The sequence below is a fragment of the Lathamus discolor genome, chromosome 2, assembly GCF_037157495.1.
Source record: "Lathamus discolor isolate bLatDis1 chromosome 2, bLatDis1.hap1, whole genome shotgun sequence".
In the NCBI taxonomy this organism is placed as follows: Eukaryota; Metazoa; Chordata; class Aves; order Psittaciformes; family Psittacidae; genus Lathamus; species Lathamus discolor.
In genome coordinates, this window is record NC_088885.1 from 40,684,437 (window position 1) to 40,711,749 (window position 27,313).

Consider the following 27,313-nt stretch of genomic DNA (forward strand, 5'->3'; position numbering starts at 1 on the left):
TTAAGATGAGAAATACTACTACTTTCAAAACATCCAGTTAGGATGACTGGTGTAGCAACCCCACAACAACTGGCCACTTCATGGAGCACAGGCATGCTTAGAAGCACACGGTCTTGCATTTATAGCTGCAAGAAAGAAAAATGTGTTGAGTGCAGAGTTCAGTTCCTCCTGTGCTGCTGAACAGTTTCAGATCAATTCTCTCTTCGAAACACACACAAATTCTCTATATTCTGCACAGTCACTGGCTGTAAACTTACCCGATCCAGTATGCAATTATCAGGGTGGGGTTTCCTGAAGGACCACTTATTTTTAAGGCATTGTTATCGCCCATCCGCATAAGCAGCTCTCCAACACAAAAATACACCTTCGTTCTTCAACACAGAAGCCGGGTAAGATGGTATAAGATTTATTAATACTCTCTTTTACTAAGGCACATGACGTATAGAAATACTGAGGTACAAGGATGCAGTTTCCTGCACATGAGATTTAAAACCCCATTTTGACAAAGTTGAGCTACATCTCTTCTGCTCCCAACATTCAGCTTTTAGCCATTTTTTTCTTTTGTACCAGTTCAACAAGCAGCTTGTATCTTGCTATGCACTCCTCCTAAAAGGGAAAACAAATCTGTTAATCGGCGTTTGATATTTTACTATTCCTTTAATGCAATACATGCTAGAAGAGCTAGGTTCTGGGGCTCCTGAGGTTGGTTTGGGGGTTTTGTTTGGTGTAAAGTTGCGCACTGAATCTGAGAAGGAGAATCTACATCTAGCGAAGAGTGGATTAGAAAAAATGAATTTGCAGTTTATCACAGAGTCATAGAATGTTTTGGGATGGAAGGGGCTTAGGGCTCATCCAGTTCCAAATCCCCTGCCATGGGCAGTGACACCTTCCACTAGACCAGGTTGCTGAAATCCCTGTCAAACCTGGCCTTGAGCACTGCCAGGAATGGGGCAGCTACAGCTTCTCTGGGCACCCTGTGCCAGTGCCGCACCAGCCTCATGTTCTTACTTTTTAAATATTTTTAATACACATCTAAATTTACATTTCTTAATGGATATTTTATCCCTTTAAAGAGCACACAAACCCAAGAAAATAGCTGCCCTGTACTTCTTGACAATGACTGTAAAGGCAATTATGAAACAGTGGCATTTTAATACCTATTTCAGAACAGTTCTTCTGGCATAAGTGATCCTGCAGGTTGGTGAGGACAAGCCTTAATGGGCACTAACATAGCAGCTACCGACACCAGATACTACTGAACAGCTTCAGAGCCAGGGAAACACTCCAGTTCCCTCCACGTTTCCTGCTCTCACACTGTGTTGGGCACGAATAAAATGGGTATTTTCTGCAGCTACAATGCCTGAGGCAAGCACACTGCACTATCACAACTGCTATGACGTCTAGCACAGACCAACTATATCGGTGACAATGCTATTTGAAAAAGATTATACTTACAAAAAGGACATTAGATTATTGAGCATTTAACACTTGCAGATGGGTTACTTATTTTTGTTTGTTCATTGAGTTGGGTTGAGAAACGTACTGTAAAAGTGTACGCAAAGCGGCTCACCACCGTTTGGTTACTAAGTTTGAACCAGAATTTGGTTTAAAATCTAATCTGTCCTGAACTGAAGACCTGAAAGGCAGAGGAGAGGGAGGTACTTTAAACGGAACAGGAGGTATTTCAACGTAATAGATCAAACAAACTGAATTAAGTGAAAATGTATTTTAAATAAAAGCAACAAACATGCCAGTAATGCTTGTCCTGTGCTGGACTGCTAGGCTAAGTAAAGACTTCACCTTTCTGCACAGACCCTAAGTTCTTAAGGTAATCATAAATTGGTAGAAAACACATTTCCCCTCTGTTTATGCTACAGTTCAAACAAAGCCAAGTGTACCTTGTTTTTTCCAGGAACACACTTTGCTATTTTATCCCAGCGGTCCGATGTTCCCTTTGGATACTGCTGCAAGGCCATTTCAAGGAGTTTCTGTTGATTTTGAGTCCACAGTTCTTCTGGGGCACGGCTTTTCTCTCTTTTTCTACTCTCATCATCACTCTCTTCTGCTTGCTCGGTGTTATCAAAATCCTTCTGGCGCCTTCCCCTGCCTTTCTCTTCCAGTACCTCTTTTGTTGCTGGCACAGGCATTTCAGGTGCTTTGACAACTTTTCGTTTGCGGTGTCTAGTTTCACTTGCAGTGGTCTCCTTTTGATCCGTCTGGACATCCATCTGCTCTGGGATATGACTGTAGTTCCCCTCCTCCTCCTCTCTTTCTCGCTGGGTGATTATGTGGTCTGGCAAATTCATGTTGACTTTGACATTCTTGGAGTTCTGGGCCAGCGTTTTAAGCTCGGAGAGCCTAATGATACCTGTTATAAGTATTGTTACACTTGTAGGTAAATAAATCACAAACAAGCAGGGAAGTGCTACATAGTAAATACTGGGAATAGTGCAGAGAGGAGAAAAAGCTCTTCTGGATTAAGAGCTTAAGGAAAATGCTTATTGAGAAATCAAGATACTTGTTGCAAAGCAATGAACTTTGCCAGTTCTGAACTTACTGGTATATGTGAAGTACTAATAAATTACCACACTGATGCAAACAAAGATAACAGCCTGAACAAGTGAACAAAACCCAAAATAAACTGAGTAAGAAAGCCCGGGAGGATGCAGTTAAAGGGAAACATTCCCTCAGAATAACCATCAGCTCTTTGCTTTGCTCAAAGTAAGGCAAGGGGGCACAAGTCCCCAAGGAAAGCATACCCTGGAAGGTACAAAAGCACTGCATTTGCACAGTTCTAATCCAAACATAGGGTTTCTTATAAGCATCACTGAGGATCTAGCAGCACACACCTGGTGTATATGCAACAGAATCCTTCAGCTGTTTGGCTTTCATGGTAACCTGCATGAAAACAACAAAAAAGGGACTATTAAAAATGACATTATGGGGGCTATTGAAGAAGTCATTAGCATTTCACTGCAAAACACCAACACTGAACATATGTTAAAGATGGTGATACTGATGTTCTTCTGCGGGCCTGGTTCGTACATGGATCCCACACTGCCAAAAGTAACTTTCTACACATTGTCCTTTCTAAAAAACATCCCTTGCTTATTAAAATGATGCAAGCTACACATTTCTATTACTACCACCATTAGACATCACAGTCGATTGTTAAACCCTAATTTTCTAACCTAAAAATACCAGAACAAGACAGGGGAAAAGGAAACAAATGAGTTATCTTCTATTAGTTTCTCAATACTGAACAAAAGAACAAAATAACCCACACAGGCCTGGGTTATGAAGCACACTAATGGACACAGATTGGGTCCCAAAATAACATGTAACAGTTTAACTGCCAAAACCAGCGAAGACACCTCCCAAGTCCTGATATTTCAGTGAAAAAAGTTCATTACTGAGAACCCAAAGGATGAAGAGCTGATGCTTCAGCCCCTCCATGTACACCAAAATCTGTGTCCTGGGAGAAAAGTAACACCGGATTTAGCATTTTCATTCTAACTTCAGTAGGAAAACAGGTTTTCTCCCCACTCAGAATGGGGAGCTTCCCCATTCCAGGTTTCTAGACCTCAGTGCAGATAACAAAGAAATCAGGCTGCATTTAAAATTAAGATCCTTTTAATCACCTAGCGTCTGCGTTACATCAAATGATCTAGAGTCCAAAATTCATGTACCACATAACAGCACCTTAAAATTAGATCTCAAAGAAGTATGCTTTTTAATTCCTGAAAATGTTTTACGAAGAGCTGATTTTCATTTCAGTTTTTTCAATGAGGTCTTTGTGAAGAAGCTGGAAATTGAAATCAAGTGGTCTGAGCCACCCGTATCAAGTAAAACTTTCAGGCGACACTCAATCAGAAGCGATACTACCTGGGACACGTAACCTGTGTTTCCTGCTAGGTGAACCTGGGGCTTCAGACGTTATTAACATCCATTTAGTTTAAGGCAGTCTGCTGCCCAGAGGAAAATCAAACAAATACAACATCTACAAAGTCAGAAACTCCTCCACGTGGAATCGTATTTACCCATCATATGGATCAGTCAGGCCTTCATGGCCACAGCACAGACCTCTGCTGGTTTAGCTATCTAATGTTTCCACTGACAGTGACCCTCTACGTAGAGCAGGGGGTTGTACAGCTATTTGCTAGAAGGAGAAAATACAAAGATTCAGGGGGTTTGTCCTATGACAAGATTCATGAGTGAGTACATCAATAGTTAAAATACTATGGTACCATTTGCTTCAAGTCTGTCTGGTTCCTCCTACCCACCTTTCTGCCCGTGAAATTGCAGTACTTTGCTCTCAAAACAGGCAAGTGCTGGATCTCCTTAATGAAATGTTGGCAAGACTTAACAAGGCAAAGTGGTCTATTTTCCTTACAAATTAAGCCTCATTTTCTGGGATGATTAAGTTTAAATGCAAACTCTGTGAACAAAAGAAATCCAGCTCTAATTAACCAAAACCTTTATCCAGGGGTAAACATCTGGCAAAAAACCCTCCAATTTCTACTGCTGCAGTATGATCAACTTTCAATTGTTAACGAGAAATCTCAGAATACTGATACGAACAGATCATTTTACGTGTCCCTAACAGTCTGTGATCTGCACGATCCTGATTTTGACAAAACGGGATGGATCCTCTTTGAAACAGGTGATCTGCTAATAGGAACTGCCTTCCTTGAAGAGTTTATAGTCTAACATAATCCAAATCAAAAAGTTTGTGTTCCATTTTTGTTTTTAGCAGAGTTTCTCTGTAGGGCCACTACTTTACAAGGTTTGGGTGGAAGGGAATCCATTCTTGACTGCTGAGCAGAACAGATGCTTAGTGGTGCCCTGCTATGCATCTCTTAAATAGAAATTAAGTTATATAAACTGGATTATAATAGAACATTTTGAAAAGAGAAGATCTTTTCAAGCAGACACGTAGCTGATCCTTTAATGCTTCCTGCAATGAGGCAGTGGATTCATTGTGACTATGAGAAGGCATTATCTATGTTCATGTATTCCGGAAAACAGTTTGTAAACCACTGTGCTATTTTTAAGAAGTTCTTTCCAAGATCTACAGCCTACTCGTAAGTCCAAGAAGTCAGGAAAAAGACAGAAGAAAAGATTGCCTGAACAAAACAGAGCAGAGTAAGTTGCAAGCAAAGGCAAAGACAGGCAAACTGACCGAGCTGCCACCTCAATGGCAATGTTAGGTTTTCTCTGTTGAACCTCTGATGCTTTTGAAGGTTAGCAATTACCATTTTATCTTCCAAACTGAGACTGGACACCCAACATAAAGGTTGCGTTGGAAGCAGTGTGAATCAATATGCTGGATTCAAGTTTCCTTTACAAGACAGATGTTCCCAAATTAGGTTAGTGTAGGTAGCTCATGATAGATACATATTTTGCTGCACATTACATCTAATTGAATTCAAATCTAAACCGGCCCTCTGCACTAGAACAGTGACAGATTTTTGTTTATTCCTAGATCCTAATGGCACTTCCATTTCCCCATACACGCAAAAACTTCAGAAGTAACAGTCTTGCCACAGGTTATCTTATTTTGGATAACTTCAGCCATTAATAACTTGGTGAACCCAGATGTAGCATTTGTAGGAAGCTACTCCATTTGTCACATATAATATTTCCAAGACTGTCTCTTTTGAAGGCATTAGGATACCTGTCTGTATTTTGATGGACTTTCAATTTGAACATTCACCTGGTAAGCTGGAAATAAAAACTGTATGGTTTAGATATTGAAAACCTTCAACTTCAAACACTGAAAGCACCTTCAGTTGACATTAACTTTGACAACTCATCAAGCTTCTTACAGCTTTACTATCATCATTCACAGGTTACATGAGAATGATTATTTGTCTGTTATTGTCTCTCCTTTTTTCTTTTGTCAGATTTCCTCTCCATACAGATGATTTTGCAAGTCCTTTTCCATGTGCTCTGTATGGTTCAGGTTTACTCCAGCTATTTGGAATTCAAGTACAGGTATCGCTTATTTAGACTTCAGATTTATTTGTCCATCAGCTTCAGCTGTCATTGCTGTTAAAGATGCTGACACAGGGCAAGAATCATAACATGCCAGTATTAAACTATAAAGGATTATTATGAATCCAACCTATGGAACATAGGAAATTGTATTTCAATTTGATCTGTTTGAGATTAATCATTTCTCTTGCCACTCAGACTTGCAGACTCTTCTGTTGTCGGTTCCTCCATACTTTCTGACATCCTTAGTATCAGTTTCAGCTTCCTCTCCAGTGGCGAGTAGTGTTAGCTGCCATCTAGTTCTTAACAGTGATTTTAAAACAATAAATCACTAAGTTATACAACAGAAGCTACTCCATTGCTTTCTCTACTCAATTTCTTATCATAACTTGCTTGTATTACCACTTTTTCATTAGGTAACAGATAATGTACTTGGCAATACCGTTATTCAAAGTATGAAGCAGTTGTAGAATTATTCGTCCAGTTATTACTACTGATTGTTCTTGCATAAAGCTTTAAAAAAACCACAGTTTTCATGTATATTAAATAATGAGTATTATCATGCTGAGAAAACTGAGATGGAAAAAGGAAGCTTATGGAAGGTGGAAGTGAGGACGGGCGGCCTGAGAAGAATACAGGGGCATTGTCCGGGAAGCTAAGGATCAGTTCAGGAAAGCTAAGGTCCAGTTAGAATTAAGTCTGACCAGGGATATCAAACATAACAGGAAAGGCTTCTATAGGTATGTAGCAAACAAAACACAGACTAGGGATAATGTGGGCTCTCTCCAGAAGCTATTGGGAAAAGTGGCTACCCTGGATTTGGAGACGGTTGAAGTTGAGGTTAGATAGAAGTTCTTTACTGTGAGTGTGGCGAGGCACTGGAATGGGTTGCCCAAAGAAGTTGTGAATGCTCCATCCCTGGCAGCGTTCAAGGCCAGGTTGGATGGAGTCTTGGGTGATACGGTCTAATGTGAGGCGTACCTGCCCATGGCAGGGGGGTCGGAACTGGATGATCTTAAGGTCCTTTCCAACCCTAACCAGTCTATGATTCTACGACTGTGAAAAATTGTGCTAAAAGCCTGCTGTTATTGACAAGAGCTTTCACCAGAGCATTAGCCAGCCCTTATGAAATCCTGGGTCTGGGGACACCTTAAATAATAAGGATCAAGACTGTGAAATTGATTTAAAACAGAAGAACAGAAGAGGGCAGATCTCATATTCCTGCAAGTATCTGTAGTGCTGAACAGGCACTGCATTATTCTAAATGAATCAACTTTAAATATTGCTGTTTCTACGCTCAAATAACCCTGTAGTCCCTCAGGGAAAACAGAAGTCACAAATAAGTCAGACAATCACATGCACAGGGGAACAGATTTTCTTAGACATATAAAGATGACAAAAAAAAAAAAAGAAAAAGGTTGGATGCACGCAGTCAAATTGCTGAAGTAGAAATCAAACCATCTTACTGTGGACCTACAGAAAGAAGCTGCAGGAACAGTTTGCTTCTGAAGACTCCCTTCTGAATTCAGTTTCAACAGCTCTTCAGCCACAAAAAGATTTTACTGAAAGCAAGTGGGATTAGAGGGATGATTTATGTGATGAAAGCCAGACAGAGCTGGTTTCCTCCTGGACTGCTGACAATTAGTCCAGATTACTAGACTAGTTGCTACTCAACAAGACACCTAGCAGTAAAAACATTCCTCATCGTGACCATCCAGATATTAAGTCTCATTACCCTGCACACCTGCCAACTCTTTCAGATGGGACAATCAATGCTTCAGAGGTGCACAGGATTAAAAGAAGTATTATCCAGAGTCATCCTAAAAGACCTGGTAGCACAGGCAAAAGGAAATATTGCTATCACATGAATGAGAAGCTCCTTTTCATCCTGCAGGGAAGGCAGGCAAAAAAAAAAAGCACAGAACTGTGACAGACCTAGAGGGAAAACCCTGTGAAGAGAGATACAGAGATCCCACTGATGCCAGAGAAACAGCCCTTTTGCAGATGAAGAGCAATTCATCATTTGCACAGCATCAGCCACCAGCCCATCACTTCAGCTGACCCCTCCAAGCCCCTGACCAGCCCAGCTTCACAGGGCACACACCAACAGGGGTTTGAAGCCTCTGCCTGTCTCTTGGCAATCTTCTGTGGGCAACAATCTACCTTCCTTCTCTGGACAGGATACTACTTTGGTTAGGGTTGCATCAGATAACTACAGAAGGAAGGACGTCACATTTGGGAAGCCAAGTGACACGGCCTGTTTGTCTTCTACAAACCCCACATTGTTTTCTCAGAATGTCGTCAGAACCCAAGCGGTTTGTACTTCTGCAATTCCTTCTTGCAAGGAAGGATGACATGGTATTGTGCTACTGGAAACTGGAGGTCCTGGTAGAATGGTTTACTATTCTTAGCATCTTCCTGAGCAGTTCTCTAAATATTTACTAAAGCTGCCACAGTTTCTCAGCATCAGCTATCAGAAATTTGCCAGTCCCAGCAGCAGTGTTCTGTTCACCCTCTTGTTATCTTCCTGCATGCTCTCTGTCCAGTTATGCCATGCAAAAATACCAAGATCTGCAGGATTATGGAAAACATGACGTGGAGAGAGCCTGTGAGTAGTTGAGGCTGCTATGAACAACGAGGTTTCTTGAATCTCTGAGGCTAACTTGAGTTATAATCACATCTTTCTCATAAAAGGAAAGCCGAACACAGCAGGATTTTCATGCCTTCCTCGCTGTGTCAAAGCAGTAGGTTTTTGCAAACCAAACCTTCCAGAACAGTACAGAATAAATTGCCAGATTTGAAGTTCTCCACTTCAAACCAAAACACTACCTGCAGCACTGAGTTGTTCTTCCAGTATAGATCTAAATAACTTTTTCATAGCAGCCACAGTTGTATCAACAACTGCTTAACCTAAGTTGGACAACAATAATGACCCTTTCCTTTATTTTCATGTGACAGACTCAAAATTTGCTGTTTTATAAATTGCCCTCCCTTCCAGACACTAAAAGGGCTGCTAAAATTGTCTTTCAGTACTAACAGATCGGTGAAACTTCAAATACTAAAGCATCGAGCCAAGTAATTCTCCATTTTCGCAAGTATCCAAATTTGCTTAGACCTCAACTTACTAGACCTCTTGAAAGGGGATATTTCAAATCAGAAGATACAGCTTTGTTTTAGCACTGCCTGTAACAGTTTGCTTAGTAGATTGTTACCAACTGTCCCCAAAGTATGTAGCATAACTAGTCTTTATCCACTGTTTAAATTACATGTTGAATTTAGTGCTAACACAGCAAACGAGTATTTTAAGGACAATACGCTTTTATTCTCGAAAGAGCTAAGAAACATTAGGAATTTAACTGAATTTGCTTAGACCAACTAATAGCAGACTGCAACAGTACAGTTTTCTTATGGTTATGGATTTTGAAGCTCTGTGTGACTCTGAACTGTGCCACAGCCGATGGAGAAGGGGTAGCTACATCCTCAGAAATCCCCCAAAAACTCTGAGCTTAATTATGAGGCAGTTTAAGGGGTGGCCTGCAAAAAAGGCAAACTTGGTGTAAACCTCCACATGAGGAACACTGGCAGGTCTCCAGTTTAAGTGCCCAAATACCCAAACAGCTAATTTAAAGCAGCAGCAGAACTGCTGCTTCTTTCAGGACACAGAAAGAAGAGCTCAGTAGCTGGAACTGTCAGGATGTTGGGAGACTTCATAAGATGCCTTTTCTTTTGTCTGTTGAAACCCATGTTTGAGAATCTTTAGCTCACTACCATGGGTCCTCACATAAGAGAGGAGCTTGGCCCAAAGGCAACAACTGCTTGGACATCTGATTTCATGACCCTTAATGCAAAATGCATTGCCCTTCCTGCGAGTCAGATGATTTGAATTCTGCAGTGGAATTCAAACCCAGCTCACAAGGATGCATGTGGGACATCTACATTAATTCCAGCGACTCTAAAAAGTTGCAGCATCAATTTGGTGCCTGCTACCTTCTGTGAAATACTTTCTCCTGTACGTGAGAAGAATGCTCTTCGTGCTTAAACTGAATCCATTTTGCATTTGGGTCTGCAAAACCCATAGGGGCAACTGCAGCACTGCACCAAAGGAAACTCTGTACAACGAGGGAACTGTATACAGCAACCACCTTTTCCTCCTCTCCAAGTATCAACAGAGACATTTTAGTGTGTGGGATTAGACAGGTGTTTTGAAGATCTCACTCAGAATAAGGGATTCTACATGACCTGCACGCGATCTAAATCCCATCTTCGATATTCAGAACCTCTTCTGGACCTCGATCAGAGGTAGGTCTTCATACTTCAATAAGCAACTGGAAGAACTACTGATTACATACATATATGCAAGTTGCTAAGGGTGACTATTTCAGAATATCCACAACTGGATTGTACAGTAACCAAGTTAACACAGACATAGTATACAAAATGAAATGTAGAACAGAGTTAGGAAAACACTTAATCTCCAGAAGCAAAAAGCTCATAAATTCATGAACCTTTACATATGGATCATTTCTCATATAGATGTTTTCTTACTGGCAAGGTAACGAACTTGCATTTGTCAAAAATAGGCATATGAAGTACAGTGAGAGTGAACACATGCAGTGAGACCTAAAGGCTGAAACTGTTGCCTGGGCATACAAGAGACACCACAAAATAAGCACCCACACAAACCTTTTGCTTTCAGGTTTCATGACGATTCAGAAAGTCTGCTCAAATATAGCCACCTGTCTGTTGTTTTGCTGTCTACCTTAGTGTTTTTCTATACAGGCAGCAAATCCTGATCAGTCTGTTTTTGCAACACAAATGCATGAGATTAGTGACTGCAAGGGCAAACAGAATCAGTTTAAATCCTGTAAGACAAGTGAATGATATGACTTCACAAGTATGAAACCTGAGATCTCTTTGCCTTTAATTTAAAGAACCTGCACCTAATAATCACATTAAAGTCTGTTTGGCATGCCAGACAGCTTTTACTTCCTCTGTTATTTTTACAATTTGAATGTCCTTTGTAGTTCCTGAAATTCATTTATGCCTTTCAGCAAATATTTTCTTAACTTTTTATCTGTAAAGGTAGGTACTGTCCAATACAATCCACTTCTTGAATTTCACATCTAAGTGCTTCTTCTCAATTTTTGAATTCAGCAAAAACTGACAGTCATCATTATAAATCCTCATAAGGCTTAGCAGTTGTCAAATCAAACGATGTAATTTTTGCAGAATAGTAGACTTGAAACTCCACTCCATTCATTATTTATACTGTTATAGGGTGTCCAAACTGCTTAGGAAATTCAAACATAACTTTTACATTTTGTTTTAAAAGGTCAATTATTTCCTTAAGTATTGGAGGAGAGGAATGAGAACTAACCCTGGAGCAACAAATTCAGCACGGAAAATGGGTCAAAGAACAGATGTTTAGAGCATGACAGAGAGCAGTGGTACAGGTAACCAGGTCAGCAGACAGGAATCCTGATTAGAGTTAACTGAACTCCGTTTCCCTTTCATAATCAAAACATTTGAAAAACCTAATTTATAACACCAGCCAACTGCAATAAAAATTACTTTAAAAGCTGTAGAAGCTTTCAGTTGTGAAAGCAATAAGATTTCATTAGAGTAAGCCAGTTGAAAATCATCTTTATGGGAAGAGATTGCTAAATTCCCCATATGCACATATTAAAATGACAATTAGCAATTTAAATAATTAAACATACTGATAAAATGAGCACAACTTAACCTCATCTATTTTGGGTTGATTATTCATTGGCTGTTAAAAGATGTCTTCCTAGAGAGAGACAAGATAAACATATCCTATATTTAACACGACAAAAATTAAAAGTAATAAGCCTTCTCACAGTACGCCTGCACCATAGTTGCAAGCTTAACGTAGCTCTGAGCTGAAAAGCACAGGAGTATGTTGCAAAGATATTTATGCTGGTATCACATGAGGCAGCACAACTAGAAAGTACAGCTGAATGAGCTCAGGGGCACTACAGCATGGACATAGCAGTTTATTGTTGGATTTTGGCTGGCAGTTTCCCAGTGGCCTGCAGCACACTGTATGGATGTACCTGTCTGGACTGGGAATCTGGCAGACATACCCATACAATGGGCCTTATAGTAACCCTTATTTCTGCAGTACTTTGGAAATAACAAACTTAAATGTATACAAAATCCCAATTTGAGTAGTAGTAGAAAACAAAATCTGAAAGAACACTTAGTTAGGAATGACTGAATTTCAGAACAGTCAAGCTAAGGTATACTAACCAACTGCAGTGACTATCTGGCTTTAATTTCACATTTTTTAGAATGAGTTCACACATGCTTCCAATTGTAGGGAAGGTTCTGTTTCCTTCCCCTTTCCTCCTAGATAGCTTGCATTTGCTAGTCTAATCATAGACCATATGATGAGAAGGACCTAACCTCAGGCAGAATCACTACATTGACGTTGTTTCTTGCAGATGTTTGTGTAACCTGTTCTAAAGGCCCGCAAATATGGAGACTCCACAGCACCTTATTCCACTGATACAGCGTCTCCATTGTAATTGTTTGCCCCTCAATGTCTAACTCTGCAGCCTGTGATAAAATCTGAGGTAATTACTTCTTACCCTATAAAATAATTACAGTGCACAAGCCCCTTTCTCTTTATGGTTTTCTTTCCATCTAGATGAGTACTTACATCTTTACTATACAGTTTCTTTCAGTTCAATGACATGAATTCCTTCACAGTCTTTCCCTGTAGGTAGCACTTTAGAGACCTATTATTTTCTTTTATTCTCACCTGGACTCTCTGTATTGAACCACTGTTTTAAATGCAATACTGAAAGCTAGAGGCAGACTAAGGATGTAGATGCAGGTTTACCATCCTCCTATTTGTATATTCTCAGTAAGATGCTTGCCTTTTTCACAACTAGCTATTTGTTGACCTGTATCTAGCTCATTATCTCTGCTAATCCCCACATTCCTCCTGCTTTTTAACAGCTACCTCTAACCAGTTGTATGGCATCTTTCATTTGTGAACCACATTGCCATCTTGCTGGGTGTCCTTGCATGTACTGTATGTTTAAGTACATCCTATTTTTTGCATCTTATTTTTCCAATTTGTCCTGACATTTCTGAATTCAAATCATCTTCCAATAGCTTTTTCTCAGCTAAGCACTAACAGTTCCTCTTAGCTATGTAAGATTTACATGTGCTCACCAGATTCTGGGGTATCAAAGCCATGTTCTAGCAAATCAAGGATTTGTTCCAACCTGACTAAATATCTCAATGAGTCTGACACACGAACTTGGGCTTTCTTTGTATGTGAAAAAGCAGTATTAAAGCTACAAGCATTCTAACGAATCCCTTTGCTTCACACTGTTCCAAACCTCATTAACTTGATGGCAGGAGAAAAATTCAGAAATATATTAAAAAACCCTCCAAAAGAAATAAATCCACAAAACTAAGTTAAAACAACACCATGAAGCCGAAAAATTAACAAAAGCCAAGAACACTCTCCTCAAGTCACTTCATGCTGCTTACAAAACCTGCCACTGGAAACAAGTACAGTTTGATGTAGGAGTTTAGTTTTTTTAAAAAAGGAGTTTAAGGCAATTTAAAATGGAATTTCTTTGGGGTGGTTACAAAGAGTGAATTTCACTAATGCTTTCCTGGTCTATATGAATGGTTTCAGCTTAGTCTTTAAAAAGTAACAAAATATTTTTCTAACCTTTTTTTGGTGAGGAAGAAAGCTTTGAGACAGAAGCAACAATGGAAAGATCATTCTGGACTGGATTACTTTGAATGTTTTTATTAACACCTATTTAGCTAATCTACTATTAAAAAGGGTTTTAATGCTTAAAATCACATGGAAACAAACACACTGCACCTTGCCAATCCTTCCTCTACAGTTCCCTCAACTGTGAAAGGAAAACCAAGCTTTACTGCTCAGTACTTTACAGGAAAAGAAACAAGCAGAAGGTGGTCCTAAGTTTATAAAAAGTATTTCCTGTGTCACAGAAAATGGTGGAAAAACAAATCCAAATTTGCCCTTTTTCTTTTTTTTTTTTTTTTTTTAAGATCTAGTGCATTTGCCAGATAATACACCAATCAAACTCTCTCTGGCTTGACTAAAGTTGCATTACCTGTATGAAAGGGACTCCCAAACTCTGCTACACAAGTGATTTCAAATCAGCACCTCATACACCACAACTTATCTCCCTGCGCCTCTGCCAGTGAATCAGGGAACAGTTGTTTGGCGAGGAAATGATGCCTGCACATGCAAGCACCTCTTTTCCTGTGCACAAAGTTTAACGAAACCATATTTTTCTGCAGCTTCAGTGTAATGTTTCTTCTTTAACTGTGGTGATGCCCAAGCAAAGTAAGAACCCTTGCTGTAAATTTAGATGACCATTCTATGTCATCCTCAACAGGATAAGCTGTCCATCTTGTTCAACAGCTGAATGGATGTATCTGAGGTAGTTCCCAGTTTCCACGTCTCTGAGATCCAGAGAAGGTGCCAGGATGTTTTTGTTTGCGTTTCCTCTTACAACCTAATCACTGCAAAAGTAGCAGCACTCTAATAACTAGCCTGTGTCAGGAAAGCTGACCTAGCACTGTCAGCAGTCAGAAATTTTTAGAGAAATAAAAACTTGTGTGGAGAACACTTACATTAATCACATAGTGGGAGGTCAATGGAAGTAAAAAGCATTACACTCAGACCTTTCTCCACAGAAAAAAACCTGGAAACTCCTTTTTTTCATATAGGAAATGACAGCTCTTAGAACATACCCATTTCATTTCTGTTTCCAATTCACTGAAAAAAAACCCCAAAACATGTTGCTCAAGGCTTCTCTCTTTCTTTCCAGTACTGGATGTGTGCAAATATGGTGGCCAAATATATTATGCAAAGGTTTCTTAATAAAGAATGTTTTTACACCTGCATCAAGGAATAAAGCAGCAAATGGGTGCAAAAGACAGCTTAAGACAGTTTTAGGTTTGTGATCGGTATATGTGGAACCATTCCACATGTCTGTGTTGTCGGAATCAAGCAAATTAATCAGTTTCTCCAAAGCAATCTCACATCTTTCCCATGTACACAGCATACTACCAAGCCATGTGAAATGTTTTTGCTGTTAATATCTGCTTAGCAAAATGTAGCACCTTTTTAATAAAGCACTACAGTAGTATGAATACTGCAAGGAGTAAAATAACACTAAACAGGATAAACAAAAAAAGGCAGAATTTCATTTGCATAACAGGTTAGTAAGTTCTTGCTTACACCCACTTACTTGCAAATAATGTATGTTGTTCTAAAATCGTAAGAATGCAAATGGCTTGTCTTTTTGGTATGTATCCGAACTGTATAGATGCATTAAATCTTTAAAAATAACCTCTAAAAGTGTCTTTTTGTGATGATACCAATAGGGGTAAATAAACCATTTAAGATATAAGTAAATTGCCCAGGTGGCTATAACGTGTTACATTTCACTCTAGCCAGAGGCTTTGTTTCCCATTATTTAAGATAATTCCTGAAATACAATAAATAAAGAACATCTAATCTCAAAATGTACATCAACAGATTTAAACATTATTCTCATTAACCCCTACAGAGCCTATAAAATAGGGTCAGCTGAAAGGGCTTTCAAATGGTCCTCAGCAGACACTACATCATGTTCTAGTGATCTATTGCTTGAAAAGGAAAAGTCTTTTACAGCCTAGCCCCTAAGGGTTTTAAGATCATAACACTTAAAATCCTTAAGTACAAGCTTTCTTTGATATCTGGTACAATACTATAAAATATGAATTAACAAGGCTATTAATCATTTTACACAACATTATTAACCATGCTATAATCCAGGAAAAGGGCCTGAAATAGTATCATATGTAGAACTTGTTTTAAAGTTTGTAAAAATATTTCAGTTTAATTAATGGAAACCACCTGTCTAAACACCATTAGCTCATCTACATTTTTTAAGGACTGGCTTGAAACAGAAATGTAATCTTTAACCAAATCACACAAACATTCGCTCAGTGAAAGGAAGTTGCTACAAAACCTGAAGCGCATTGTTTTCCTGTTATTGGGTTACAGTAGCTCAAGTCTGTAAGCACCAGAATCCCCCATCCAGCTGATCAGTTACAGCTGTTAGTTGTGAGCCAGTCTCTCCCTCCACATCTGCTTCTTGAATAGTCAGTTAATGGTTCACTTCCAGGTCCTAAAAGGACTGCAGCCTCTCACAAAAGACAATGTCGGCCCCCATATACGTCTGCCTTCTACACTGCCCGTCTTGTTCTGGTTTGTCACTCTCTATACAATGCAAATCTGAGTGAACTCACATCTGCCACTGATCGACCCAATTCGTGAGCAATCTTTTCCCATCGACCTGGAGTCCCCCCTGGGAACTTAACCATACTTCTTGTCAGCTGGCTGAGGTCCTCCTCTGTCCATTCAGGTGCCTGTAAAACATTTGTAAAACATTCATTACGCTGGGATATTGGACATATTTGTGTGAGGTAATATAGTGAAAAAAATAATCTTCAAATGAATTCATCAAATCATGTAATAAAAGTAATCAATAGCTTCAAGTATCTGGGTACTGTCTCCTTGTGCTGTTGCCAAAAATGCATAAAGCCAACAGACTACCAGTAAAATAATAAAAATCCTTAATGTTCAGAAAAAGCATTTTGTGTATTATATAGACTAACACATTTAATTTCTATCAACATTTATACAGTGTACATAATATAAAATGCAGCAAAAAAAAAATCAATAACACTTTTATTAAAGATTATGGGGGGTTGCAAGGAGAAAATTAGAAGGGCTAAAGCCCCAGTATACATTAATCTGGCTACTGCTATAAAAGACAAAAAATATTTAATATATTAGCAACAAAAGGAGGGCCTAAGGAGAATCTCCATCCTTTATTGGATGGTGGGATGTGACAAAGGATGAGGAAAAGGACAAGGCACTTAATGCTTTCTTTGCCTCAGTCTTTAGCAGTAAGATCAGTTGCCCTCCAGGTACCCAGCCCCCTGAGAAGGAAGACAGTGACAAGGAGCAGAATGAGGCTGCCATAATCCAAGGGGAAATGCTCAGTAACCTGCTACACCTCTTCAGACACACACAAGCCTTTGGGGCTGAATGGGATCCACCCACCCAGGGGTATCAAGGGAGCTGGTGCAAGTGCTCACAGAGCCGGTTTCCATCATTTCTCAGCAGTGCTGGGTAACTGGGGAGGTCCCAGTTGACTGGAGGTTAGCAAATGTGACCCCCACCTACAAGATGGACCAGGAGGAGGACCCAGGGAACTACAGGCCTCTCAGCCTGCCCTTGGTGCTGGGGAAGGTTATGGAGCAGAACATCCTGACTGCCATCTCCTGGCATATACAGGACAACCAGGCAATTGGGCCTGAAGCATGGGCTTATGAAAGGGATGTCCTGCTTGACCAACCTGATCTCCTCCTATGACAGGGTGACCTGCTTAGGGGATGGGAGCCCAAAGAGCGGTGGTGAATGGCATCACATTTAGTTGTGACTGGCCACAAGTGGTGTTCCCCAGGGCTCAGTTATGGGGCCAGTTCTGGTTAATATCTTTATCAGTGATATGTATGAGGGGATCAAGTGCACCCTCAGTAAATTTGCAGCAACACCAAGCTGGGTGGGAGTGTTGATCTGCTGGAGGGCAGGAAGGCTCTGGAGAGGGATCTGGACAGGATGATCAATGGGCCGAGGCAAGTGTATGAGGTTCCACAAAGTTTAGTGCTGGGTCCTGCTCTTGGCTCACAACAAACCGATGCAGCGCTATAGGCTTGGGGAAGAGTGGCTGGAAAGTCACCCAGAGGAAAAGGGCCTGGGGTGCTGACTGACAGCTGTTGTCAAGCATTGGAAAAGGCTGCCCAGGGCAGTGATGAAGTCACCATACTGGAGATATTTAAAAGACATGTAGATGTGGTGCTTAGGGGTATGGGTTAGTGGTGGCCTTGGCAGTGCTAGGTTAATGATTGGACTCAGTGACCTTAGGGTCTTTTCCAACCTAAACAATTCTATGATTAAACCACAGTTTAAGATGCAAAATTTCAGATATTGAGTTAATTGTACATGTAAGATTTTTTCCAGCAAAACCAAAGAAAATGTCCTCATTTTTATGTTTTAAAAAGCCTCTAAATAGAACAGTCATTTTAGCTTTCTGTCCTGTGTTTTTAGCATTCTGGGATGATTCAGGAATGAAATCTGTTGATTCGAATATTCCATTAAGACAATTACACAACACCCCTTCCCCACAGAAGCACAGTTATGCCACAAAACCAAACCGGATGCTTGTACCACCCCATAACCAGAAGACACAAAGTAATCTGTTATAAATAACTGTCTTCATAACAGCCATATAAAAGTGAACAAAGCAAGGAACCCACAATTAGAACAGTTTAAGGCATCAAATCACACTTGCCTCAGCAGGCAACACGGAGTAACCATCTTTGACATTTGCAGCATCTTAGCCAGTGACCGCAGAGCCGAATCTTTGTTACCATCAGTAGCTTGCCATTTTATTTATTTTTAAGAAATTCTTTATGACATACCTCTTCTAATCACCATTTCCGATAATGAACAGGCACGTATCAAGTGGTTTGCATTACAGAGCCATCAGGACAGAACAACAGTCAGAGGTGAGTGACCCCAGGGACCATCTCCACAACTACAGCAAAGCTTCTCCCTGACACTAATCCTGCCTGTCATTCTCCCACTGTGCTCTAACCACACTGACATCCGCCTGCCGCACTGCAAGCTTAACGGGGCCCTTCCTGACTTTTTACTGTCTCCCCCAATCAATGGTTCAAGCGTGCTCTTTTCACCATGTCCAAATGGCAGCTTCACTCATAATCAAAGTGCATCGCTCCTGTTAAAGGGCTTCCCGAAAGGCTCCACCATTTGCATTCATTTGCAAAGCAAACTACTTTTATTCACTTTGTTCTGCTATCAAGAGTGTTCCCTGAAGCAGATAAATTGGCATAAATACAACCTGCCACTTAAAAGACAGTAAATAATAGCCAATAGTAGCAAGGATTTCATCAGTCGTCCTAGTTTGGATCCATGTAGTCCTTTATTCAATGCTGAAAGCCTCAGACATTCATATTCGGATAGTTTATAATACAAGTATAAAATGAATTATCTATGATGACTCAAATGCAAGATGCTTAAATAATGTGTGTGCATGTGAGAGATATCACACATACAATATATGCATTATCATACAATTACACTCTGGCCTACAGAAGAAATGATAGATACATAGAAAGTCCCCACATTGCACAATCACATTATTACTTTTATTGCATTAAAAATGAAATATACTTCATATATTAGTTCTATCTATACATAGACTTTATACTAAAATATTTCTAAGAAATTTTTAGAAGGGAAGATTTGGGGTATTTAACCTTCTAGTTAGAATCATTTTCATCGCTGGAATTTAAATAACCCAAAAATCTAAGCAGTCTTTTCTTTAAAAAGTAATCAGATTTCACACCTCAAAAATAGCCTTAATATGCAGTTTGCTATAATTTTGTATCTAATTTTTATTAAAACTCTTATAGGTATTTGTTGGTGGTGGTGGTTTTGGGGGTAGGGGGAGGTGTTGTTTCTTTCTTTCTCTTACTTTTTAAAAAGTAAATTCACAGCTATTCTTTCTTACCATAACCAAAGCATATCTAAGCAATTACACACGGAAATCAAGATGATCTTTTCAGTGATGTGCAGACATCGGAAGCTTTCTGGTAAGTTTTATTTTCAGGCTTTTTCAGTAACCTTTGATTTTCCTACGTGCTTACAACTTTACCAACAATTTGTAAATATAACAAAACTCATAAGGTTATGTTCCTAAATAACAGACAAGATTACAATTATTCTGTGGATGTGTAGCTGATTACATAGCTAATTCACAGCACAAGAATTCATCAGCTACATTAAAATATCAACTTGTTAATCTTATTTCAAGCTGATGATAATTTCAGAATGTGAAGATCTTAAAACATTTATGAACTTGGAAAATCTTTGAGAAAGCTTTTAGAAAATCCACTCTTAACTACAAAGACGTAAAAGAGCTTTTGTGAATTTGTAATTCCTCAGCAACAGTTAATTGTGTCTTTAGATGCAACAGCGCCTACTGTGATCCAGCTACTACAAGCAGCTACGAGGGTGGTCATGGTGTGAATGTATTCTCCCTGTTCTAATCTGTAGCCAACTGTAACTGTGAGAGTCAAATGAATGCATAAACATACTGCTTTGTCACCTAAAACCATGTGTGTCCAATATTACTGAAACACTGGGCCAAAATTCATCTCTACAGTAAAGCAATGGAAGACACCACATGGTGAGGGGACAGCTGTTGTTACTACACAAGCATTCAGATTTTGCATCAAAAAAGCCCCATTCTGGGATTAACTCCCCATACTGAATACAAAATTAAAAGTACAGAGTTATGGTCTAAAGTCTTTAAAATGAAAATAAGCTACAAGTGTAGATATAAAAAATTCATAGCATTCCCATAAATAATAATCCTCTAACATGGTTTATTATACATAGCTGCCAATATTGAAGGATTAGTTCATTCAAACACTATGCACCTTCTGTAGAAAAGAAATATGAATGTGGTTCATTGTGTGGCATCACTGTTACACATGTATCTGCACTTTGCAGTTTTGTACTACCTCTTCTAGCACAACAGCGTTTTACACTCTTGGGATTTTTTCCTTTAAATATGAGCAACTCTATTTTCAATTACATTAAAAGAAGATTTTTTAGACAATAAAACACTTCAAGAAAACAGTCTGACTTATTTAGACATGTTAACATTAATAAGCATAAAACCACATATTCTCTTACTGATAAAATCGGGAAGTGGTTAGTATTTGAGAGTTCATGAAGAAACTTTTATTTATGTTGATTTGACAATATGAGATCATTACTTTTTTTTTTTTTCAGATTAAATTTTAAGTTTGGACCATTTTTTCCTGTCATCAATATACAGTAGACTCAATTGAAATCACTGTTATATAAGAAGTTTGGCTAATGTTTTCAGTCTGGCTAGGACTCTGCTTCATCTAATTTCGGTGATTTACTGATCTGAGCATATAAGAAGTTTGGCTAATGTTTTCAGTCTGGCTAGGACTCTGCTTCATCTAATTTTGGTGATTTACTGATCTGAGCATGTCTTGTCCACAATCTTGCACATAAACCATGAGGCAGCATCTATTTAAAAGTATCTGTGCAAATATTTGTAGAGCAAGGGTCCTAGTAAAATCCCAGACAGTTTTGCAAATCAGGAAACATTCAACTAACAAGAAAGTGGTGTTTCTATCCAGTTACTGGAAAAATAGAATGTAAAAGTTTTCATTATTTGATTTCTGGTCCATAATGTCTTATTTTTCTTATAATATTCTATATTTTTACAATTTTTTTGCTTTATCTGTAAGAAGTCTGAAGCCAGTCTTGCTTTATCAAGTCTAATACACACCTAGATGTTGCTGAACCCTAATGATCTGCTGCAGATCTCTTGTGAAGCTCTGAAGATCTGCTAAAGGTTATTAATGACATGAAGTCATATTCAGAGCCACATGTTCATATAATCCTTTGGCCCTTCAAAGCTCTTGCTCAAATCCAGCTTCCATGAGTACCGTTTTTATTAAGTGAGCCAACAAAAACAAAGACAGCTATACTGTTTCAGAGCAACGGTCAAGGTAGGCCAGTAAGCTCATTATTTGCGTTAGGCAAGTGCAGCTGTAGAAAACTTTACTATATACTTTGTGATAACAAAAAAGATTATGTTTATCATTCACCCTTTCCAGTCCTACTCCGCTCTGAAAAAAAACAGGAACCATATGCAGATACCAAATAAAAGGCAGGCAAGCATATAGGTCTCCTATACTTTTATCCTAGTATTTTCCCAGACTCCAACTGGTTTCTGCTCAAGAAATTTCTCTAGGCTATTTTATCTATTTAGTAACTCCCCGTGAATCTGTCTTTCAATGTTTTTTCCAGTCTCCCCCAAACTACGTAAAATTTCTGTATCTGCAGCATCATCTTCTTAGGAAGTTGCACACTATTCCCTTCTTAACAATTTATAACATTTGCATTGGGTTTTGGGATGAGCCAATGTTTTCAATGAAGCCAGTACTGGTAACTCCTAACATCTCACTCCTCAAGGGTAGCTCAGAGCTCATCATCTTGTGCATGAAGATAGGACAATCATTCATTGTATCAACATTTGCATCACTTCGTATTTAAATGCTGGGGATTTTTTCTGCCAGTTTAGTGCCCAAGCAGTCAAATTCTTAAGATCACTCTGCAGTTCTTCAGGGTCAGTTCTCACCTTCGCTATTCCAAACTATACTATCGTTGATAAACTCACCTTAAGGCTAACTTTTTTACCATGTTAGAACTTCTGTTATACTGTATGAATACACTAAACATCACAATTCCCAGCAGAAACTCAGCTGAAGTTCACTGCTAACCTTGCTCTACTGAAAAGAGCTGTTCCTGCCTCCATTTCCCATCTTTAACTAATTATTTATCTGGGAAATTTATCCTTCCTCTTATCCTATGACTGTTTTATTTCCTTATAAGCTTACAAGCCTTGTTAAACCCTTCTGGAAAACCAAGCAGACTTTATCAATCAGATAACCTTCTCCCTGCCTATTTGTTAATCCTTCTATGAAGCCCAGAGGGTTTAAGGCAGACTTCACTTTACAGAAGAACATTTTCAGGACCCCATGCAAGCTGTTTACCCGGTGCTTACTAATTCTATTCTTTATTTCAGTTCTGGATAATTGTCCTCAAAGAGATGTACAGGCCTGTAAAGAACCCTGAATTCCACTGACAACTTAACAAACAGAATGACACATTTTCCTTTTCAGTTCTCAGATACCCAAGAAAATAAAACAGTTAACTGAATTATTTAATCCTTAAATTTTCTTTGAACTCTTGGCTGCATATCCTATGGCCCCAGTAACGGAAATAATTTAATCTTAAACGATATATTACATAGGTCTAAAAGAACATTAGAGATTAATTTTAGATTTTTTCAAAGCACCTACATGTAAATATAAAGATACAACTAATTATCTTTAATTAGAAGCTTGTCAAGATAATAATCTAACCATAATAATTTTTGTTTATACTGTTCCTTACACAGGAATGCCTTCAGCATTAAAATCACTGAAATACTAAACAATATACATAATATAAGTAGACAACAGCTCTTAGAGGAAGAGTAAGAACCTAAGAACAGAAGCATGAAGTTTCATCTACTTCAGCATCAGGTCTTCTACCACATGCAGCAGCAAATGTTTCAGACTGAGGAATTCTTTCCCTTGCAGCTGCCCTCAACCTAGATTAGTGATTTCCTAAGCAAGAAGTTAAAGCCATTTCTGTTACAAAGCCGATGATGTTTGCTCTCCTCATCCCAGTTTTGCTCTTAATCAACATTGTAAGCTGGCTTTCTACACACATTCAGTTTCTCACTTCTCAGCATACTCTGCTGCTTTTTCATTTCAGTCCAACATATTTCTGCCCTGCTCTACAGCTCTCTGTATAATACAGATGGAAGAACAAAACAAAAACCAACACCACCAATCCCCCCACAAAAAAAATAACCAAGCCCAAATCTCCACCAGTAAGCAGCGTGGTTTCTTTAATTACAAACACAGCTGAAAATTTTTCTGCAGTTGGACAGTCTGTAGGAAAGCACAGAACTCCTCAGGAGAGATTTTTCTAGACCTCGCCTGTTTCAGAATGAAGATTTCACAGACATTTCAATTAGTGCTGCCCTGCATAATTCTGCATCACCCCTTGCAATTCACCACACTGTAGACCATTTCCAGTACTGAACAGATCCTTGCAGATATACATGAAACTCCTCTAATGACATTTTGCAATTAGAAAAATGTATCTGTTTCCTGCTCTTTAACTAAGCATTACTCTAAGGACTTTCCCTTTCATCTTACCATTACTTTGTCTCTGTAAGAAGCCTTGCTGACAGATCCTGCCAAAAGCCTTATAAAACCCAAGCTCTAATAAGGCGGCGTAACTTTTCTTTAAATTCACCCTGACTTTTCACTATTATTTTAAAATTGGCGCATCTAACAGTATCATTCCTTTAATAATTTCAAAAACTTACCCACTATGGAATTCATGCTAACCAGCCTGCACTTGCCAGAACTCTCAGTGAAGCTCAAAAACTGGTGTACTATTTCCATCTCTCATTTCAAGGCTCATTTAAGTATAATTGCTAAAATATTAACAGCAGTATTAAATTGATTTAGGTTCAACTAATGGTGAAGACCATCATTCCAAGCAATTTTTTATTTATCAACTTCAAATGAATGCTTCAATCTAAAACACTCCCTTTTCCACTTGCATTCAACACATGATGTCAAAACTCCCTAAACTCCTTTGTAGTAAACATGGGTGAAAAGGACTTTTAGCCTTAGCATCTTCTTGAAACTGCTTGATATTTTGATCATCCACTACTTCAACAAAACCCTTGACAGTGCTCCTTCATTTATTTTCTTACTAAAAAGTAAGAATTATTTGGTCTTGGGCTTACCTTATTTTGGATTTACATTTGACTTGCAAATCTTATGCTCTTTTGCATAAGCCTTTCCCTTTCTGCAGCTTTTTCCCTCCAATTAAGGGGCTATCTTCACTTTTTAGTTTGAGACAAGAATAACTTAATTCCAGTAAAATGCGTATATTTGAGATTCTTTCACTGGGTACAATTTTAACTTTTCTTAAACTTCAAGCAGACTGTTAATCCCTCCTAAATGCATGTCAACAGATGATTTATAAACACTACAAAAAAAGTCCCAAAACATGATTTTACTTTGAGAGTATAAGAATATTAGAAACCAAAATGCAAATAAGTCCATAACTGTATAATGTCGATAAAACATCTCCCCTATGTTTCTGGGAAAGCAAAACCAGTTGCCACTTATTCAGAAACATCAACTAAAATCTTTATTAACAAATATGTTTCACAGGTTGAAAAGGAATTATTCAGCTTCCTGACTCCTAAACTGTACATCTATATGTACCTATATATACTGCTTATTTAACCAAAGCAGGAAGCCTGAGTGAATAATCAGTTTTTCATCACCACCTTGTGCAGAATTACATGGTGCTGCCAGGCTACTCCTTGACTTATAATAAGCCACAACTTAAGACTGAAAATTTTGTGTTGTGACAGACTGACAAAAAGCAGGGGAGGAGGGTGAGAAGTGAATATAAATCAAGCAAAGAGCCAGCTACATGAAGCAGGAAGTCATCTAAAGTTATGACTACATTCAGAAAGCTGCAGATACTCAAAAGACAGTAGTAATCAGACACCCAACAGAAAAGGTGGCAAACAGTGACTTAAAAACAAAGTGCTGGATGAGCTATATTCTCAAGATGATTGCTTTTATAGAGCATTGATTCCAATGTCTTCAGCTTTCACTTCCAGCCATTGGCCCTTTTGTGTCTTCCTCCCAGACCAAATGGTCCTTTAATAACAGTTAGTTTCTCCCATGAAGGCACCTCCTAAGTTAAAAGGTCACTCTCCAAGTATCAGTAGATACCATTTCCCATCCCTGAGTAATTCCTACAGATTTTCTTTGTGTCTATTTTCTTTCTTTTTTTCATGTAAATCTCCAAATTACAAAAAGCTGTTCAGATCTGACCTTTCCTCCCCTTTCTTATTCGTTATTCCTACTTTGAGAATTCAGAGCCAAGGGCAGTTTATAATATTGTTTTTCTGTGAAAGTACTCCAGTTCTTCACAAAGAATCTTTAGGGGAAGGCAATTCTGAGCAGTAATTTTCAGATTTGCAGAACAAGAACACCTTAAAAAGCATCTCTAAATTAGTTCAATAAAAATATTTTCTGAACAGAGCTGAAATTGCTCTAAAATAGTGCCTTGTTAATGACTAATCACTGATATGAATGGTCATCTGGTTAAAGCCACATCACCTGGAAAAGCAGGGGAGGCAAAAAGCATGATACCAATTCAGGATTTTATTGAAAAATGCTTAGGAATATGAGAGGAAAAGTGAGAAATTTATCAGGTGTTTGTGGGCAAGATTTTGGTAGCCAGGGTGGCCTCTCTGGAAACAGGTGAGGAGCTGCCCTGTGTGGGTCACAGCCAGCTCCAATAGACCCACTGCAGGAGACAGCTAAGCCTATCAGCCAAGCTGGTGGCACCTCTGGGGAAGTGTATTTAAGAAGGGCAAAGTGCTGCACACCAGTGTGAGGAGTGAGAGAAAGTGTGAGAAACAGCCCTGCAGACACCAAAGAGAGGAGGGGGAGCACCACAGCAGAGATTCCCCTGCAGCCCATGGGGGAGACCACGCTAGAGCAGACATCCACACTGTAGCCTATAGAGGATCTCACAGTGGAGCAGATGGATATTCCCTGAAGGAACTACAAGCCATGGATGACCCATACCGGAGCAGGTTTATCTTGAAGAACTGCAGCCTGTGAAGGACCCATGCTGGAGAAGGAAGGACTGGCAGCAAGGAACTATCAGAGACTGACCAAACCCCCCCATACTCCATACCCTCCATGCCACTGGGAGCAGGAAAGAGGCAGAAGAACTGGGAAAGACAGAGTGAAGTGGAGCCTTCAATTTGAAGGGGAGCAGGAGGAAGGTGTTCTAGGTTTTGTCTTTGTTTCTCACCATTCAACTCTATTTTAACTGGCAATAAAATACTTTTCTCCAAGTTGAGTCTGTTTCCTTTGTGACAGTAATTGATTACTTGATCGCCATGCGTTTACCTTGACTCACAAGCTTTTTCACCTTATTTTCCCCTCCAGCCCTGTTGAGGAGGAGCAGTGAAAGAGCGGCTGGTTGGGCACCTAGCAATCAGCCACAGTAAAGAACTAAGCCACTAAGGAACTATGAAGTAACAAATTACAACATCCTGGTTTGTATTTAGGAGCAGTTTTGGGAAGAATTCTTCAGTAATCTCCCCTCAAAACTACAGGAGTAGAAGGTAACTGGCACCTACAATTACTGTTGTTGGTTACAACAGACAAATACCAGATTTAAAGTAAAACTCTGCTAGCAATACAGCAGTCTGCCAATTTACCTCCACAAGAAATAGAAAATTGTTATCTATTAGGTATAACAAAACAAATTGGTTGGATTTTGTATACTAACCAGTGATAATTTTAGGTAAAAGTTACTGATTTCTAATAAAAGCTTACTCCCTCAACGACTTAGGCACTTCTGAAAAAATTATCTTTTCTTTTTTCTAGTTTATAAAAAGGGAAAATCTTCCATGGATGCCCACATTCTAAA

At 39.0% G+C, this 27,313-nt stretch overlaps 1 protein-coding gene across 1 annotated transcript in view; it reads right to left on the reverse strand.

Moving 5' to 3' along the window:
- Nucleotides 1-390: 390 nt before the first annotated feature.
- The window catches only part of DNAJC1 (DnaJ heat shock protein family (Hsp40) member C1), a 112,282-nt gene continuing 85,359 nt past the window's right edge, over nt 391-27,313 (reverse strand). The window contains exons 9-12 of the mRNA XM_065666552.1: nt 16,321-16,440; nt 2,850-2,898; nt 1,899-2,368; nt 391-606 (exon numbers count right to left, since the gene is read on the reverse strand). Coding sequence (XP_065522624.1) covers nt 538-606; nt 1,899-2,368; nt 2,850-2,898; nt 16,321-16,440 — 708 coding nt within the window. The 3' untranslated portion in view covers nt 391-537. The remainder of the gene's footprint in view (nt 607-1,898; nt 2,369-2,849; nt 2,899-16,320; nt 16,441-27,313) is intronic.